The 18,900-nt window shown below is 42.1% G+C and overlaps 1 protein-coding gene across 2 annotated transcripts; it reads left to right on the plus strand.

Annotated features, from left to right (window-relative positions):
• The first annotated feature begins 6,397 nt into the window (after window positions 1-6,397).
• kars1 (lysyl-tRNA synthetase 1) lies at window positions 6,398-17,921 on the plus strand. 2 transcript variants are annotated; one of them, XM_023995447.2, is made up of 15 exons: window positions 6,430-6,506; window positions 13,024-13,212; window positions 13,391-13,532; window positions 13,709-13,874; window positions 13,978-14,071; window positions 14,172-14,358; window positions 14,515-14,640; window positions 14,879-14,998; window positions 15,075-15,237; window positions 15,362-15,535; window positions 15,641-15,726; window positions 15,823-15,908; window positions 16,083-16,209; window positions 16,441-16,584; window positions 17,644-17,921. In XM_023995447.2, the coding sequence occupies exons 2-15, from the start codon at window positions 13,070-13,072 to the stop codon at window positions 17,716-17,718; spliced, it is 1,833 nt and encodes a 610-aa protein (XP_023851215.1). In that variant the 5' UTR covers window positions 6,430-6,506; window positions 13,024-13,069; the 3' UTR covers window positions 17,719-17,921. The 2 variants fall into 2 exon arrangements, with proteins under 2 accessions (XP_023851216.1, XP_023851215.1); XM_023995448.2 differs by lacking the exon at window positions 13,024-13,212 and having other exon boundaries at window positions 6,398-6,506.
• The last annotated feature ends 979 nt before the right edge of the window (window positions 17,922-18,900 follow it).

Raw genomic sequence — 18,900 nt, forward strand, 5'->3', positions numbered from 1 at the left:
WRAMWWWRARYAATMMRAWTTGRWTWWSMTSMMTYKKYTWMYWGRWWTMWKWSWWWRMMCTKWYKKMSRTYWMRKYKTWMAWWKWYTATAWKTYTWWKTRTMTTAKTWTWTWTWWMATKMATRTWYRCTKTCTWSKRTSTRRWMWMRYWWSYMMYKKKWYMYYKYAKWWWWWSMAAWTATMMTAATTKTMTWWYTWARTTWTMMAYKTWMTWMWYATASTYTMMYRKKCMMGMYRRWSRMMWWWTTWTTWTMATMYMMSMMSTMWRYMRKYWSAKYAKKKKKAKWWWRWRCWKKTWKWWKKAAKKWWSTRYTRKWMKAMWWTRWTRATSYMMGMTMTMTMTTTWTWWTYWAWYTSWRKWSWMWMWSTSTMRWCACACWSTTCTGTTTGTGTCCCCTTAARCTGTCWGGCTTTGGTTTGATGTGAAAGTCTGCTTTATTTCCATMKYTTTTTTTRRMSMMGYMKWYMWYMMWAKCRMMTMYWWYSKKTMYKKYGMTWWWYGMWWMGGGYYMMSKWWWRKKCRWWMMMMTTTTWYSRWKCKWMMMYAKKAKRSMTYAAWWWTWKCCTTTYAAAAAWMMAWRTYWWWMAAATGTATTTTTGCTTTTGTTGGGGCATTTGTATACTCTTGCAATTATATTTATGTAAACCTGCTGGTATCTATATTAATAAAGATAGATGATARYTTTTCCTTTGTCWAGTTYATTTCCCCACCCTCTGATMTRTGGTTWMYMTTRMYTWTTMYRKWWSWTRWYRTTTTMSTRWMMYSWSASYKYYKYKKYKCARYAKWTYAWRWTKCCYTYKKYMYWWYGAWTMGAKAWYYRKAKAWSKKKYMSAKWTSAATRWKYTTRSYMWMRAASAMWAWRAWWKKTKAWRKWKAWRRAWKWMMGCCWTYSCCTWYRRSTKSWTSTSKAWCKWYWWRWWYRWTWAYSAWWYMYYYYGYYSGAGYGKYYMYYAAYMYGAAAYYSAWYKWRYRYRMRMCAMYKWCKYYAWSKAMATGYWRARMWWRWCARATMRAWWTMWAWWTTYWMATTYMYYWTWYAMAWMTAMWAWWWGWKKWMMYRRRMTSWWRMWKYATSKYGYWMYMGYGYGMMTMMSSSRKYYMGMYYYRAYMKATTTMWWKTYAYKWMWRMTMCRTAYRTYKKTWYKRTAMWWAAATYAAMKKKYKKRARAWWWAAAWTYAKMAKRYRSKWCKKCKWYYTYYWCTSSMWMSAMRKCRKRMMTMGRSRYYSMMCWMRWSTYKRTMWMCSCKMRGWKRWCMSTGASWSYTCKTRMCGWARAMMTCAWRGRSWAKAMMTSWYRYRSWYKYTTMYTSTKSMTMSGWMSWMSWSYSMWMGSYSMGSKYYGYMWMYAGGMKKWGMYMWGWYGMYAYYRYYWMMGYWGMYYYMYYRRYMYTGYWMGYAAATSMSKWAMWYATGYAAYATSWGYTYMYSKWGAAWGATYGSRYWGSSWSKAMGATMGKRGWYGSKKCAGGYWWYYWGTKMSCKRWGGWKRRRASTSRYYTYMCWYGWYTSWTGMSAGSYYMKMMTWMYGMYGYAMMTYWSYGWYGYGWMMYKWSWWMYSKSRYWWCWWTARKCKYTASMWRGMASYGMYGYMSYYYMGWMMRYMSYYMGGYGWAYYCAGMRSSATGMTMGYKYGYGSAYWGTGGGYRKAMMMTSAGGAGRAGYWYKWGGSRWMWMWGYYTARWYYAYYGGYRGRYMYWKMTKRYAKWWKRMYWMTYGMYMYKYSKMWRRSWGMRMAMYKSWAKMAWSRKWSYYSSYAYGAGGWSYWYWMSYSMRCYYTMSTGMYKSYKSYWMMGMYGYYSWYWGGTMAGYAGMYYYWYYAYMGAWRRWYMYMTYKTGAGWYGGYKGSYTYKKMWRSAYKAMSRYYWMKWMKTGYRCKAWWCSTRRMMKCAYYRSRYMWGRWRSMSAYWRWMMMTRYMAMGKSMSSMWGKRKGKYKARGKMWMWMSAGRWCRSWSSASWYKTGMWRKYMYGGYWMGAMGTKAYMGKTMRGTTYWYMSCACRKRYYRASKMMMYKWWWGSMSWKDWMYKYKSYRTMMGRRARKWRRWRSMYYGWAWGKTMYMGMMTYRTYTGRWWTMMMWYSKCKRKTTWGRGARKAYYCWRTYYKTWKSMMARTGYTGTRMTYKYARYMWGRMTSYYWYMAMSSYKAWKWWRRRSSRSSCTSYWYYMYRSKWYTAMTMMMWSCAKRKSWSKKMCCAGSYYKAYASCKKKCSASYKCAWSAWGCTYRCYSCCKKMWGCTTRAKSYTRYMGWMMGWYWMKTTKMGSWWSSWAMSATRKCSSRMWMMCRWKCWWACWTSKTGGWSAMRAWGGSSKWASWYTRKRKWRWTRYMWMRYMSWMKKSYYAGGYSYRWMSMKKKAAWYGWKWMAMRMRTSTSCRRAMYKWSWMYSYWKKSGWAGMKTSYSMTMAWSYKGGWMWWMGWMSWYMSMSRRRTTRRTYYRMMYGKYYKSMRMRAMYWTATGWRATMYWAGGASRSGTTMTWWWMRYYYRWTYYWWWRWTMMGMHRKSGWMMKKMKKKGRARKWRRYSAWYYWSSWTTMCRMMTMTMSWYGYWRTYWRWWYRCKWWTRCYKWRRWAWMMYRSWRKWWCWCWWYMWMASKYYARGRMWVTSCMMSRMMAGCGYWATGKRMGRMMKKRMYMCRCKWYSWGRTRAMWKSTYRKTAKRAWTMRWRYWKKAMARYKWCYTSMWAKKWWKAYYKYMWWMMYAATTYKMKKKWASYWWYWWKWWAYYATGWYRWWTGWRWTTSKCWWYAWMWCAYMKWAWYKYMKWSWYAMMWMMAAYSWWYYRRWWYYWYWKRAMRSWRKSYTWKWRKWKSWYMRSASTSAWWRRATGTCWATMWYCKTAMSYYAYCKWRCTKWAYGMTYKKYMYWTMMWRWYSKYMMTMSRAYYCMGRTWYWAYMSYCWYTRWAKRWYMRSMATGMKKWRMWSWMASKKYCWGMWWTTSWGWRWCWSRMWACCAGCTTTGATCCACCTGTACTGACCTCGTCTTCTGGATGATAGTGGGGTGAACAGGCTGTGGCTCGGGTGTTTGATGTCCTTGATGGTCTTTTTGGCCTTCCTGTGACATCAGGTGCTGTAGGTGTCCTGGAAGGCAGGCAGTGTAGCCCCGGTGATGGATTGGGCAGACTGCACCACCCTCTGGAGAGCCCTGCGGTTGCGGGCAGTGCAGTTGCCGTACCAGGCGGTGATACAGCCCGACAGGATGCTTTCAATTGTGAATCTGTAAAAGTTTGTGAGGGTCTTAGGGGCCAAGACAAATTTATTCAGCCTCCTGAGGTTGAAGAGGCGCTGTTGCTCTTACTTCACCACACTGTCTGTGTGGGTGGACCATTTCAGGTTGCCAGTGATGTGTACTCCAAGGAACTRGAAGCTTTTCACCTTCTCCACTGCGGTCCCATCGATGTGGATAGGGGCGTGCACCCTCTGCTGTCTCCTGAAGTCCATGATCAGTTTCTTCATTTTGTTGACATTGAGTGAGGTTATTTTCCTGGCACCACTCCGCCAGGGTACTCAACTCCTCCCTGTAGGCTGTCTCGTCACTGTTGGTAATCAGGCCTACTACTGTTGTGTCATCTGCAAACTTTATGATTGAGTTGGAGGTGTGAGGGGCCACGCAGTCATCGCTGAACAGGGAGTACAGGAGGGAACTGAGCACGCACCCTTGTTGGGGCCCTGTGTTGAAGATCAGCGTAGTGGAGATGATGTTTCCTACATTCACCACCTGGGGMWGGCCCGTCAGAAAGTCCAGGACCCAGTTGCATAGGGTGGGGGTCAGACCCAGGGCCCGAGCTTGATGGGTACTATGGTGTTGAAGGCTGAGCTATAGTCAATGAACAGCATTCTTACATAGGTATCCCTCTTGTCCAGATGGGAAGGACAAGGCAGCTACCTGGTGGATAATGGTACACCGCAGGGGAGCGTAATTAGGCCTTTGTTGTTTTCATTCATGATCAATGATGTACTCTCAGGTACGGCCGGATATTGGGTGGTCGTTATTTGCAGATGATGGCGCCTTATGGAAGAGGGGAAGAAATGTGCCATACATAGTCAGGAAGGTACAGGAGGCAATTGATGAGGTAGAGCGGTGGCGATTCAGGTTCTCTGTAGAGAAAACTCAGTGTTCTTTACCAGGAGGAAGGTGGGTGATGAGGTATGCTTGAGGTTACAGTATATGGGAGAAACTTGGAGAGGGTGGGGTCCTTCAGGTTCCTTGGGGTATACTTTGACACTAGACTGACCTGGGCAGAACACATTGAGAGAGTGGTGGGAAAGTGTAAGAAGGTGCTAAATGTGATGGGCTCTCTGATGGTGAAGGAGTGGGGGGCTGGCCATTCCTCATTAAGGACCATGTATGTTGCATTGATCTGATCTGTAATAGACTATGGCAGTATAGCATATGGTTTGGCAGTCRGGACCTCATTGGAAAGTCTAGATGTCATACAAGGACTCAGAATATGTAGTGGGGCGCTTCGGACCTCCCAGTGTCTGCACTACAGGTGGAGATGGAGGACATGCCATTGCAGATTAGGAGACAGCAGCTGAATTATTGGGTCAACCTACAGGGACATGGGCTGTCTTATCCTGCGAAAGGGATTTTACAGGTATGCTGGGAACATGAGCGAGGACAGAACACAAGCTTTGGGTGGGTGGGTAATATTCAGGCGAGGGAGATGTATGGAAGGGAGTTTAGTACAATGGTAGCTATTCCTGTAAATCCAGCATGGCTACTCCCTCCTCCAGTAGTTGATATAGAAGTATTGGAGAGACTAGGGAAAGATAGGGAGGGTGTTGATCCATCTGATTTGTTTAAGAGACGTCTGGATACTGTGTATCAAGATTTTGTGGCCATTTACACAGATGGTTCAAAAGATCCTAGGACAGACACACTGGGTCAGCATTTGTAGTGCAGGAATGTGGGGTGGCASTCAGGAAACGTATTACAGATCATCTGGCTGTATATACGGCAGAGCTGATGGTCATACTGTTGGCCTTGCAGTGGGTTGAGGAAGTCAAGCCAGACAGGGTAGCTATTTGCTCCGATTCATGTGCAGTGTTGATGATTCTTCAGTCCTTTAGATCACGTAGCAGACAATACCTGCTTTATGATGTACCTGATACCTGATTTATTGCAAGTACAGAAGAAAGTCGGGGAGGGGAGGACAGCAGGAATGGACAGAAGAGAGGAGGCTATTTTTAGATTTAGGCTGGGACACAGCCAGTTGAATAAGACTTTACATTTGGTAGGAAACCCTCCAACAGGAAAGCGTGATTATTGCCAGGAGATGATCGTGGACTACAGGAAAAGGAGGGCCGAGCACACCCCCCATTTTCATTGACGGGGCTGTAGTGGAGCAGGTTGAGAGTTCCTTGGTGTGCACATCTTCAACAAACTATCGTGGCCCAAACATACCAGGACAGTCGTGAAGAGGGCACGACAACACCTATTCCCCATCAGGAGACTGAAAAGATTTGGCATGGGTCCTCAGATCCTCAAAATGTTCTACCGCTGCACCATCGAGAACATCCTGACTGGTTGCATCACTGCATGGTATGGCAACTGCTCGGCCTCCGACTGCAAGGCGCTACAGAGGGTAGTGCGTACGGCCCAGTACATCACTGGGACCAAGCTTCCCGCCATCCAGGACCTCTATACCAGGCAGAGGAAGGCCCTAAAAATTGCCAAAGACTCCAGCCAGCCTAGTCATAGACTGTTCTCTCTGCTACCGCATGGCAAGCGGAAACGGAGCGCCAAGTCTAGGTCCAAAAGGCTTCTTTACAGCTTCTACTCCCAAGCCATAAGACTGCTGAACYGCTAATCAAATGGCTACCAAGACTTTTTGCATTGATCTTCCCCCCTTTTTTTTTACTCTGCTGCTACTTGCTGTTTATTATCTATGCATAGTCACTTTACCTACATGTACCTACATGTACATATTACCTCAATTACCTCGACTAACCTGTACCCCCGCACATTGACTCAGTATATATAGAGTTGTTATTGTTATTTTATTGCTAATCTTATTTATTTTACTTTAGTTAATTTAGTAAATATTTTTCTTAAAACTGCATTATTTTAATTAAAACTGCATTGTTGGTTCAGGGCTTGTAAGTAAGCATTTTATGTTGTGTTCAGCTCATGTGACAAATACATTTGTATTTTATTTGATTTTGAAACAGAGATAGTGGAGCATGTATTGCTACCGTGTGGGAAGTATGAGAGGGAAAGAGAGAGGCTGATATCTAGTATGAGGGAGAAGAGAATACAGGAAATTAGTTTAAAGAGTATATTGAGTAGAACGTCATTAGATACAGTCTCAAATATATATATWTTTTTTTTTAAGAGAAACGTGGCTGGCAGGTAGAATTGAATTTCTCCCTGGCCCACTGTCCAATACAGTAGGTGGCGGTAATGCACCATAACGTTGGACGCCAACGCCCGACAAAGCCTAGCGAAGGAGAAAAAGAAGATGGCAGACGTTACCGAGGTGGATGCAGAGAAACTCAGCAAAAAGTAAGCCATTGTCGATTCACTCGTTTTTTGGACAGCATTTATGAAGACGTTTGCAACACTTTGATGGTGTGTGTGGATCACATCCTTGTTATTAAACGATAAAAGTAGTAGGATATTGTTGCACCAGATCGGATAAAGCACGATGGAAAAACAAGTATACCATAGCGAATGTGCATACAAATTCCAATGGTCCATTCGTTTCAAGTTGCATATCGCGCGTTCTGCTTGTAGTCCTTTAATGTGCACGTATGCATGCTTATCATTATATTCTGTGCGTAGATGACTACAAAACCCATATTGCATCGTACAAATTACCCAAGGTTATTTGCTGATTTGAAGTTTCTTGTTTTCATGTAAGTTAATGAACAAAACCACGTTTTAGCTAAAGTAGTGTTTGCCTTTTTAGCTTTACCGTAATGAGTTGCTTGCCAAATTCAGCAGCCTTTCAAGTGATACTGATATAATATTTATGTGGGGAAACATTGAACTCATCAGCTTTATGCTAATTATCCTATAATCCCACTTCTGTAATGGGATGGCTTGCTAGCTAGTGGATTTAGCTAGCTAAATTACTTCTAGGCTACGTGGTCTGACTGATCAGCTCAGAATGAAAGTGAAAATGTTCTTCCTACTCAGTGGAAAAATTACCCAATTGTCATACTTGAGTAAAAGTAAAGTTACCTTAATAGAAAATGAGTCAAGTGAAAGTTAGAGTAAAATATTCCTTGTGTTAAAGTCTAAGTATTTGTTTTTTATTATACTTCTCAAAAGTATTTAAAAAAATGTATTACTTATATTAGGCAAAACAGACAGCACGGTTTTTTTTGTTTTTTTAACACTGACTAGACAGGGCATATCTGAAATAGTGAGAATGGGTTTATCAAAAAAGATCACAGCACGTTTTTGGACTCATTCAGCAGTTTTAACCTGATTTAATTGGGAATGTTAAGTTATTCCTAAAACAAATTGAAAATGATGCTGTTGCTGCTTCCTGACTTCAACTGTTCAGGTCATACTGATATGCTATTTATGTGTTGACAAGAACTTTTGATAAATAGCTCAATGTCAAAACAGAGTTTTAAGTGTCCAAATCAATATGCAGACACATTTTGTGATATATTAAACACTCATAGCGAATTAAGGGGGAAATCAGGTTGTATGCGCTGTTGAAACCAACACAAAAAAAAACGGAAACTGGAAATATTGTTTACATCACTGGTTTAAAGAACAACCTGTTGAAGACAGCCAGCTACATTTTGAAGTGATGCATTTTTGACCCACCACCTCAATTTGGTCTTATGTAGCAACATTTGAAATTGTGTTTTTTACATTGGATGAAAATACAGACTACAAAATGGTATATCATACACTACACTGGTTAACTTGTAACCCCACTTTTGAGAAAATGTCCCTTGAATGTTTTGGTACACCTACTGGAGAGCTCTTCTTTCTCTATACCCATTCAGCATAGTTCCCACCCTCTTAAGCCTTAGCCACACCAATCTCTTTAAGGATACACATGTGAGGCCATGTACAGTTGAAGTCGGAAGTTTACATACACTTAGGTTGGAGTCATTAAAACTAGTTTTCAACCACTCCACAAATTTCTTGTTAACAAACTATAGTTTTGGCAAGTTGGTTAGGACATCTACTTTGTGCATGACACAAGTAATTTTTCCAACAAATGTTTACAGACAGATTATTTCACTTATAATTCACTGTATCACAATTCCAGTGGGTCAGAAGTTTACATACACTAAGTTGACTGTGCCTTTAAACAGCTTGGAAAATTCCAGAAAATGTCATGGCTTTCGAAGCTTCTGATAGGCTAATTGACATCATTTGAGTCATTTAGAGGTGTACCTGTGGATGTATTTCAAGGCCTACCTTCGAACTCAGTGCCTCTTTGCTTGACATCATGGGAAAATGTAAAGAAATCAGCCAAGCCCTCAGAAAATAAATGATAGACCTCCACAAGTCTGGTTCATCTTTGGGAGCAATTTCCAAACGCCTGAAGGTACCACGTTCATCTGTATAAACAATAGTACGCAAGTATAAACACCATGGGACCACGCAGCCGTCATACCGCTCAGGAAGGAGACGCGTTCTGTCTCCTAGAGATGAGCGTACTTTGGTGCAAAAAGTGCAAATCAATCCCAGAACAACAGCAAAGCACCTTGTGAAGATGCTGGAGGAAACAGGTACAAAAGTATCTATATCCAGAGTAAAACAAGTCCTATATCGACATAACCTGAAAGGCCGCTCAGCAAGGAAGAAGCCACTGCTCCAAAACTGCCATAAAAAACCCAGACTACGGTTTGCAACTGCACATGGGGACAAAGATCATACTTTTTGGAGAAATGTCCCCTGGTCTGATGAAACAAAAATAGAACTGTTTGGCCATAATGACCATCATTATGTTTGGAGGGAAAAGGGGGAGGCTTGCAAGCCAAAGAACACCATCCTAACCGTGAAGCACGGGGGTGGCCGCATCATGTTGTGGGGGTGCTTTGCTGCAGGAGGGACTGGTGCACTTCACAAAATAGATGCCGTCATGAGGAAGGAAAATTATGTGGATATATTGAAGCAGCATCTCAAGACATCAGTCAGGAAGTTAAAGCTTGGTCGCAAATGGGTCTTCCAAATGGACAATGACCCCAAGCATACTTCCAAAGTTGTGGCAAAATGGCTTAAGGACAACAAAGTCAAGGTATTGGAGTGGCCATCACAAAGCCCTGACCTCAATCTTATAGAAAATGTGTGGGCAGAACTGAAAAAGCGTGTGCGAGCAAGGAGACCTACAAACCTGACTCAGTTACACCAGCTCTGTCAGGAGGATTGGGCCAAAATTCAACCAGCTTATTGTGGGAAGCTTGTGGAAGGCTACCCTCAACGTTTGACCCAAGTTAAAAAATTTAAAAGTAAAGCTGCCAAATACTAATTGAGTGTATGTTAACTTCTGACCCGCTGGAAATGTGATGAAAGAAATAAAAGCTGAAATAAATCATTCTCTCTACTATTATTCTGACATTTCACATTCTTAAAATAATTTGGTGATCCTAACTGACCTAAAACAGGGAATTTTTACTAGGATTAAATGTCAGGAATTGTGAAAAACTGAGTTTAAATGTATTTGGCTAAGGTGTATGTAAACTTCTGACTTCAACTGTACTTCATTGTCAAAGAAAATGCTTCATTTTTTTGACACTCAAACGTGATTAGACAGGACAAAGCCGTTTTCACGATGTCAGGTATATCATCAAAATAAATCAATCATAGCACATTTTGGACTGAGTCAGCAGTTTTTACCTGATTTAATTTGACACTATTGGAAATTAAGTTCCATTGTTATTCCTAAAACATAAGTTGAAAATAGTTATTGGCTTCAAAATTGCAGTTGAGGAACAATGGGGAAGTAATTCTGCTTTGAAAGTAAAACTTGTATCACTACTTTTGAGAAAATGGATGTTTAGGTACACCAACTGGAGAGCTCTTTGTCTACACCCATTCAGCATAGTTCACACCCTCCTTGAGCCTATCCCCACCAATCTCTTTAAGGATTCACATGTGAGGCAATGTGCTAAACAGAGTGAGTAGTGTAGTAAACATCCAAAGATTTCAAGACTAAAAGTGGTGAAAGTAGTAGCAAAAATAATGAAATACAATAGATGGTTGTAATCACCCCCAGACACACCTGGCTAACTTGATGGGTCGTCTAATCATCTGGCGAAGTAGTCTTTTGTTTAGATATAAAGGTAGCTAGCTAAATAATGACCCATAATCCCAACCCATACAGTACAAACGGATTGACGTACTGAGCAGCTCATGTTATAGACAGAAGCATGCTACATTACAGACCAATCCAAACTCATCTCTCGGTATGTCCAGCCCCATCCATTATTTCAGCCAATCATGGCCAGCGAGGAGGTTCCTGTCTTTTTCCTTGGCTAAACCAACTAGGCTCGGAATTTAACAACTTGATTCATATTTACAGATGGCATACAAGTTTGTTATTAAGGCACATGAAAGTTCACGTTCCAGAATGCATTTCTATTTTTATCCCCAAAATGTTTTACATTTAAATGCCTCACCTGTGAATTAGTGACGTGCGTTATTAGCCTAGCTTCCTGAAACGGGTCACGTTTTTTTMGGGGGGGGGGTTCGCCAAAACAAAGGGAAATGCAACACTTATTTGTCAATCACTCATATCGATATCAAGTTGTAATCAATAGAACAAGGTGGGGGGTCAGGTTGCAAATCCTGTTTAAAGGAACCCTACTGAAAAAACACATGGAATCTGGGAATAATGTGGATATCACTGGTTAGAGGACAACTTGTAGAAAACAGCCAGCTACATGTTGGATTGTTGCATTTTTTTAAAAAGTGGGTTGCCAATGCAGAAAGTTTTTCAAGCAACACTATTTTGTTAATCATTCATCACATGAACATCAATAGAACGGGGGCAAATGATTAGGTTGTATGCGCTGTTTAAAGTTGAACTGGCAGCACTTAAATTTTTTCATATTTGTTGAGTAGTTAAACTAATCCTGGGAATTGCAAAACATTATAACTAGCAAGGCAATGATCACAAGTCAGTCATAACGTGGCTAATAAGCTAGCAAATCTATTTATGTGGCTATTTATTTAGCAAGCTAAAAGCATGGCGCCTAACGTTAGGTAGCTAGCCAGCTAAGGAGGATGTCATCGGATGAGTGACTGATCTTTTTCCCCATATTGTTTTTTGGTGGCTACAACTAGATACAGGTGTCACTTGTTTAGCTAGCAATAAATGTGAATTGCGTTGCTGGCTATCTAGTTAACTATGCTGAACTTGAACGACTATTATCCCGTTTGCATATCTCTTGCATTCGTAAATTCACTCTGGCTATCTACTCTGATTTCAGAGCACTCTCGTCTGAATGTGCGAGAGCGCAGAATAACTGATGAATTGTTGCCACTAGCACAGTTAGTCACTAACGCTCGAAATAACATGTAAACAGCCTAACCAGCTCTGCTAGGGCGAGTAAAATGGTCAAGAGTGAGGTGGCCATTTGACTTGGTGCTTGACTGCCATTGTGAGGAACGCTCGGATCAACCCTACTCCTCAGCCACAGTGTCCAGTGTAGTGTGTGTGTGGCTCTGAATGCTTGGAGAGCAAAACACTCTGAATTTACCAACAGACAATCGGACAATGCGCTGAATTTACGAACGACCCAGAGCGCACTGACACACTGAAGGTAATTTACCAACGCACCCTTAGTTGTCAATCAAATGTATTTGGCATCGATCAACTGTGCGTGCCGGAAAGTTCCCATTCAGTTGTCAAAACGTGGGTTGGGGACAAGCATGCATTGCCAGGCAAGCTGCAGAAGGACGAGCAGGTTCCCCATCGTTTGTCAGTGCAATTTTGACAGCTAACTAGCTGAAAAAGTTTAAGAGGGTTTATCTAATCTCGCTCTGGATAGCATTAGTTGTTGATCTTGCTGTTGTTGATGTGCATAACTAAGGGAGAGGGAGCCTACCTTTTCATGGTTGATTGATCAATAGGACTCCTATGGTATTTAAATATTTGTAGAAATCCATTCAGGTGTATTTTGTGGTTTTTGGCGAATGCTTTCTAATTATCTAAAATCGTGCCGTTGCTACTGCTTGTAAACACAGTCCAGTTCAAAGTGAATGATAGGAGGCCTGTGTGGCATAAAGGCCTACTGTTGGCTTTGATTGGTTATTCTGCACCGGTCTGCGTAGACTCCGGTCCTGAGTGAGACAGATGTTTTTTTTTGTGAATTATTTCCTGCAGTATCTATTAATTTTCCAAACGCATGGCCACTTTCTCACTCTATATTGCGATAGTTTTCAAATGTTGTTCACAAACATTCTATGAATTTATTAAGATGTGGAAATTACCATATCTAAGTGGTCACATTGTCAGAAAATGTAAAAATAAATACAAATAAAAGTAATGTTGCTAAAACGCTGTCAGTTCCCTATTCAAATGACACACGGAATATGAGCGTTTTTATATCACTGGTTAGAAGAGAATTTACAGTCATTCTGGAATTTCGGATGGAGATTCTGGGAGGCTGGCGAAACAGGAAAGAAGCAAATCAGTTGCTTTGTTATTTAACTTAACCGAATCACGACCCGAAATAGGATATCAACATTGACACGGGTTGGTTGTTCATTTTGAATGATAGTTTGACTCTTAAATCTGTGTTTTGGTGTGAGGCCAGGGACTTTTATAGAGAGACACCCCCGATATATCTCAGGGCCATATGAAAATGACAGCAGAGTTTTTGACCTGCAAAGTCCTGCGACCTTTACTCCATTGTAGTGGAGTAAAAGTTGTCAAAAAATATTTAAACTACTTAAGTAGTACTTCAAAGTATTTCTACTTACTTTACACCAGTGTTACTAAACTCGTTTACACTGAACAAAAATATAAACGCAACATGTGAAGTGTTGCCATGTTTCAAATTCACAGAAATAAGTCAGTTGTGTGTGTGTCTCTCTCCAGGTCTGGTCATTGACTGGTGTAGCACAGTAGGTCAGCCTGCATCACCATGCTGACTCTGGTGGTCAGGACTGCCAGGCACCAGGTGTGTCAAGCCTTTGGGGTCAGGGCTCAGGGGGTAAAGTTCGCTCTCCCCAGCACAGTGTCAGTCCCAGCTCTAATTCAGGGGAATCGCTGGCGAGGTGACAAAAGGTTGGTGGCTTTTCCGTTCAGTGAGAAAAACAACTAACCTTTTGTCACGAAAGATTCCCTTTTTAGGCGTTACTTGTATTGCTTTATAAAGTAGTCTCCCGAGTAGTCCCCTCAACCTCGATGCTGAGTCCACTAGATACCCTGATGTTACCCTCTGTGTTTGTGTTGTTGTTGTCAGTGAGCTGAAGAGGCGAATGAAAGCTGAGAAGAAGGCATCTGAGAAGGAAGCCAAAGTCAAAGAGCAGGTTGAGCAGAAGGAGACCAATGACCAGGCAGTTCAGAATGCATACGGGGCAGATGAGGAGACCCTGGACCCTAACGTGAGCTATATGGATGTTTATGATCGTCCTTCCCTCCCTCTTGTGATTTGCTTCAGAACATTTGACTGCTGATCTTAGTAGAAGATTAAAAATATATATTTCTCAAAAATAGGGCTGCAATAATTGAGCTCTTGTACATTTGCACTAACCTGACTTTATATTGTTTATCCCAATAGCAATACTTTAAGATCCGCACTCAAGCCATCCAGGCTCTGAAGGGCACAGCAGAGGACCCATACCCTCACAAGTACAATGTAGATCTGTCGCTCACAGAGTTCATTGAGAAATACAACCACCTACAGCCTGGAGACCAGCTAACAGACATTGTCCTCAATGTATCAGGTACTGACAACAACTGTTTTCAAATATTGTGATTTGAAATAATATGATGTCATTTGATGGTCAATCTGTATTTTTGACATATGTGAAACTCTGTTGTTGGCAGGTCGTGTCCATGCCAAGAGAGAGTCCGGGGCCAAGTTAATCTTCTATGACTTGCGAGGGGAAGGCGTCAAGCTGCAAGTTATGGCAACCAACAGGTACAGAACATGGTCCTTCCTAGAACTCTAATACTCATGGTAGCTCAAATACCTCCCACATGTATCTTTTCTAACCCTGTCTGTCCATCTTCCCTGTCAGGAGCTACAAGTCTGAGGAGGAGTTTGTGCGCATCAACAACAAGCTGCGGCGTGGTGACATCATTGGTGTTCGTGGTAATCCAGGGAAGACCAAAAAGGGCGAGTTGAGCATCATTCCCATAGAGATGACCCTGCTTTCACCTTGCTTGCACATGCTGCCCCACCTCCATTTTGGTCTCAAGGACAAGGTGAGCACCTTCACAATCCTGTAGTGGACATACAGAAAGCATGTCAGGCCTTCATATGAATGAGAGATGATACAGGACACCTTTAATTCATGTAACCTGGAGAAGAAATGACAGTTTTTAGGGATCTTCACACTTTCTCTAACCCATTGCCTCCAGGAAACACGATTCCGCCAGCGATACCTGGATCTGATTCTCAATGACTATGTGAGGCAGAAATTTGTGACACGTGCCAAGATCATCACTTACCTCCGCAGCTTCCTGGATGGGCTGGGATTCCTGGAGGTGAGGGAAATGGCCACTAGGGGGCACTTTTGTTTAAAAAAAAATAAAATAATAAGGTTTGTCAGGAAAATGTCATTGGAGTGTGGAGGTGTTCAGGTTAAGAGTTCAAGAGGGGTAAAGCTGTCTTCTCTTTGATGTGGAAAGTTATTTTAAAGGTTTATTTTTCACAAACAGGGTTTTGGTGATAGATGGAGATCGGTAACTGAGACTTTAAAACCACAACACACGTTTCTTACAGATTGAGACACCCATGATGAACCTGATTCCTGGTGGGGCCGTGGCCAAACCCTTTGTGACCTACCATAACGACCTAGACATGAACCTTTACATGAGGATCGCTCCTGAGCTCTACCACAAGGTAACATGTCCCCTGAGGAAGGATCATTAACGGAAAAACACTTTCAACTCCATGCTCATATTTCTTCTTTCCCCAGATGCTTGTGGTTGGGGGGATTGACAGAGTGTATGAGATTGGACGGCAGTTCAGAAACGAAGGCATTGACCTCACCCACAATCCAGAGTTCACCACCTGCGAATTCTATATGGCCTATGCAGATTACCATGACTTGATGGATATCACAGAGAAGCTTCTCTCGGGTGAATGAAGGGGATGTTTCTACTTCATCATTCTGGAATGTGAATATATAGTGTTACTCACAGTGACATGTAGGTATGTAGCTGCTAGGTTCCATTACTAACTGGTCTGCTCTCTTCCCATCAGGGATGGTCAAGCACATCACTGGAGAGTACAAAGTGAAGTATCATCCAGAGGGTCCAGAGGGCCCGACCCAAGAGATCGACTTCACTCCTCCCTTCAGGAGGGTCAGCATGACACACGACCTGGAAAAGGAGATGGGCGTCAAGTTCCCAGCTGCTGACACCTACGACAGTGACGGTAAGATAATGAATGCCTGTCAGTACAGTGCCACAGCTATACCTCTATATAATTATAGAATTTATTAGGTTCTCTTACTGACCTGTCCCTCTCCACCCACCCCAGAGACACGTAAATTCTTTGATGAACTTTGTGCCCAGAAAGGAGTGGAGTGCCCTCCTCCTAGAACTACTGCCCGCCTCCTTGACAAGGTGCCTTTTCTAATCTACATCAGGAAACCCTCCTCCTATAGCCCGTCCATATTGTTGACATCATGACTAAACTGAAGTTGATGTTTATCCCTGCAGTTGGTGGGAGATTTCCTGGAAGTCACATGTATCAACCCCACGTTCATCTGTGACCACCCACAGATCATGAGCCCCCTGGCCAAATGGTGAGCTCTTCCTATCCATATTACTCATTTAAAAACAAGCAACAATGCTCTTATTCACATTCCAGTGGACTGCAGGTTACCATTTGAAACAGAGTCAACATAGGTCTTGCAGTGCCCCCTGCTCATCAATGCTGATGTGTCTAGCTATGCTCTCCTTGATCTCTCCCCATACAGGCACCGGTCAGAGAAAGGCCTGACGGAGCGGTTTGAGCTGTTTGTATTGAAGAAGGAGATCTGTAATGCCTACACTGAGTTGAACGACCCTATCAGGCAGAGGGAGCTCTTTGAGCAACAGGCTAAGGTCAGTGTGCCTGGGCGAGTCGGCTGAGTAATGCTAGAAACGATGTAGTAGTTGGGGCAACTGAACTGACACATTCCCCAAAGATTCTTGCCTTACGTCAACTTATTTACCATTGGTGCTTCATTTTCTTTGTGATATTTTCCTGTTTGAGTCACCACCCTGTAAATCTTGATGAGCTACTTTGTTTTGGTTTTTCATCTAGCTCATGTGTGTATTTTTGTGTTTTATTAGGCCAAGGCAGAGGGTGATGACGAGAGCATGTCCATTGATGAGACTTTCTGCACGGCACTAGAGTATGGCCTGCCACCAACTGCTGGCTGGGGCATGGGCATTGACCGCCTTACCATGTTCCTCACAGACTCCAACAACATCAAGGTACAGTCATAATACATTTACATTTAAGTCATTTAGCAGACGCTCTTATCCAGAGCGACTTACAAGTTGGTGCATTCACCTTATGATATCCAGCTATACATACATACAGACAGGTCAATATAGATCATGTGCAATCTCTAAAGCACTGTAGGCCTTAATGCTCAAATCAATGTAGTTTTTCAATTCTGTTTTGGAATACTGACTGTTCAAACAGGAATTTACAAGTGACCAAACCGCGGGGGGTGTTCAGATGGCAGTCATGGCTATGCTAGTTGTCATAGTAATGACTGGTGTGTGCGCAGTGGTGTAGGCTGATTGGTGGTGGTGCTTGTGCCTCCTATCACTCACAAGTTATGTAGCAGCTAAGGTGACAACAATGTCTGCCATGGACATTTCCCAGTTGCTTTAAATGTTCAAAGTCATAATGTAAGAACACTTATAAATGCTCAATGGATAAGATGATCCACCTTTCAAAAGGAGTCATTTTTGGCTAGCCACAGCAGTCCGCTAACTAGGTAGCTGTTCAGCTTTCTAGCACATCCAGTCATTTCTTTGTAAACCATTAACAAGCTCGTTAGCTACCACGTGTTCTTATCAAACTGTCAACCGTGTAGCTAGCAAGCAACAAGATATGCCAAATAAGTCTAAAAACCAATCAATCAGATTTGACTGTTCAGACACAAGTTGAATGGCCAGGAATCAGATTTGTATCTGACTTCCATTGTACTGTAGCACATGGAACCAGATATTTCAAGCCACATTTCAAACCACCTTCGTAGGTGGTTTGAAATGTGACTTGAAATATCCGATTCCATGTGCTTTTTGGCTGTTCAGACTGCAGGAAAAGTAATARATTTGAATCGGAAATGCAAAATAATTTGCATTTGAGTCGCTTCAAACTGCCAATGTGAACAAGGCTTTAGGCATGCATGTTTATTATTATGCAGTAGGGGACACTGTTTTGATGCTTGTTTACACATGCAATACACTACAAACTTGAATGCACTTCAGCAGGACTCTGTGTCTGTGAAACCACCTGATGTTAATTATGTWTRACAGGAGGTGCTGTTCTTCCCAGCCATGAAGCCTGATGACAACAAGACAGCCCCTCTCACAGAGGGCACCTCTGTGTAGTATTGTGACCTCGCCTGCTGGCAGATCTCTGCAGGGGTTGGCATGGTGATGAAGCCTGGGGAAATAATCCGATTGGTCTGTTGGTCTCACTGTGTCCCGGTGGCATTGACTGTTTTCCATTTTATCATATGGTTTGAATCTTGCAATCTGCATTATTAAGGGAAATAAGTTAGTTGAAAACATTAAATTGTGTGATCTTATTACCTTGCGCTTTGTCTCAATTCTTTCTTCCCTCATAAGTGTGGTGGACATCCAAGCCCAATGTAATGTCAGTGAATGAGGGTTTCTGGACATGTTTGTTGTGTTATTGTATGCTATACAGTCCAACTACTAAAAAAAATTATGTTCACTCACACAACTGCCATTGGCACAAAAATAAAATTTGACAAAAATGTGATTCTGTATTCCCATGATTGAGTTACATGTCAAAGTATGTGTCTGCAGCTGATATACTGTTGTAGTAGGCCTACGTTACTGGTCTGTTCTTTAGCCATGGTCTTCATTACGTACATTTTCATACAAACCAGGGGTCATTCAGCCGAATCTGTTGCAAAACATTTCTTAAACGGAAACGGAGGAAGGTACCAGAATTTGTCCAATAGAAACTGTTTGGCAGAATGACCACCTATTCTGTTACAAAATGTTTTCTGTCTTTTTCTTTTTTCCAAATGGAAAACATTTAGAAACAAACTAGAGTTTCTATTGGACAAATTCAGGTAGCTCAATCCCTGTTTCGTTCTGTTTGTTAAATGGTAAACTGTTTCTGTTGCAAGATGTAATGAATGCACCCCTGGTGACGGAATACTTGACGACCAATGTGCACCCCACCCCTAAAAGGATTTTGTGGGAGGACCTGTGTACAATACCTTTGGTTGGAGGAGGAAGAGCACAAGGTGAGTAGATGTGTTCTGCAAGTTCATTTCCAGTGAATGCAGTCCAGTCACTTTCTAGTCATGCTGCAAAGTACTGTAGGACCCTAGTGTGAAATCTATCAAGAAAACCAGAATTTGTTTAACCCTCCTGCTGTGTTCCGGTCAAATTGGACTGATTTACAAGTTCTCTCTGAAAAATTAAGTTAATTTCATCTGATTGTCATAAGGTTCCATGACTTTGTCCACACAGGGCATCTGAACACAAAATACATTTAGATGATTTTAATAAAACTTTGGGTGTTTTATTTAA

This window comes from Salvelinus sp. IW2-2015, linkage group LG10 (assembly GCF_002910315.2).
Source record: "Salvelinus sp. IW2-2015 linkage group LG10, ASM291031v2, whole genome shotgun sequence".
In the NCBI taxonomy this organism is placed as follows: Eukaryota; Metazoa; Chordata; class Actinopteri; order Salmoniformes; family Salmonidae; genus Salvelinus; species Salvelinus sp. IW2-2015.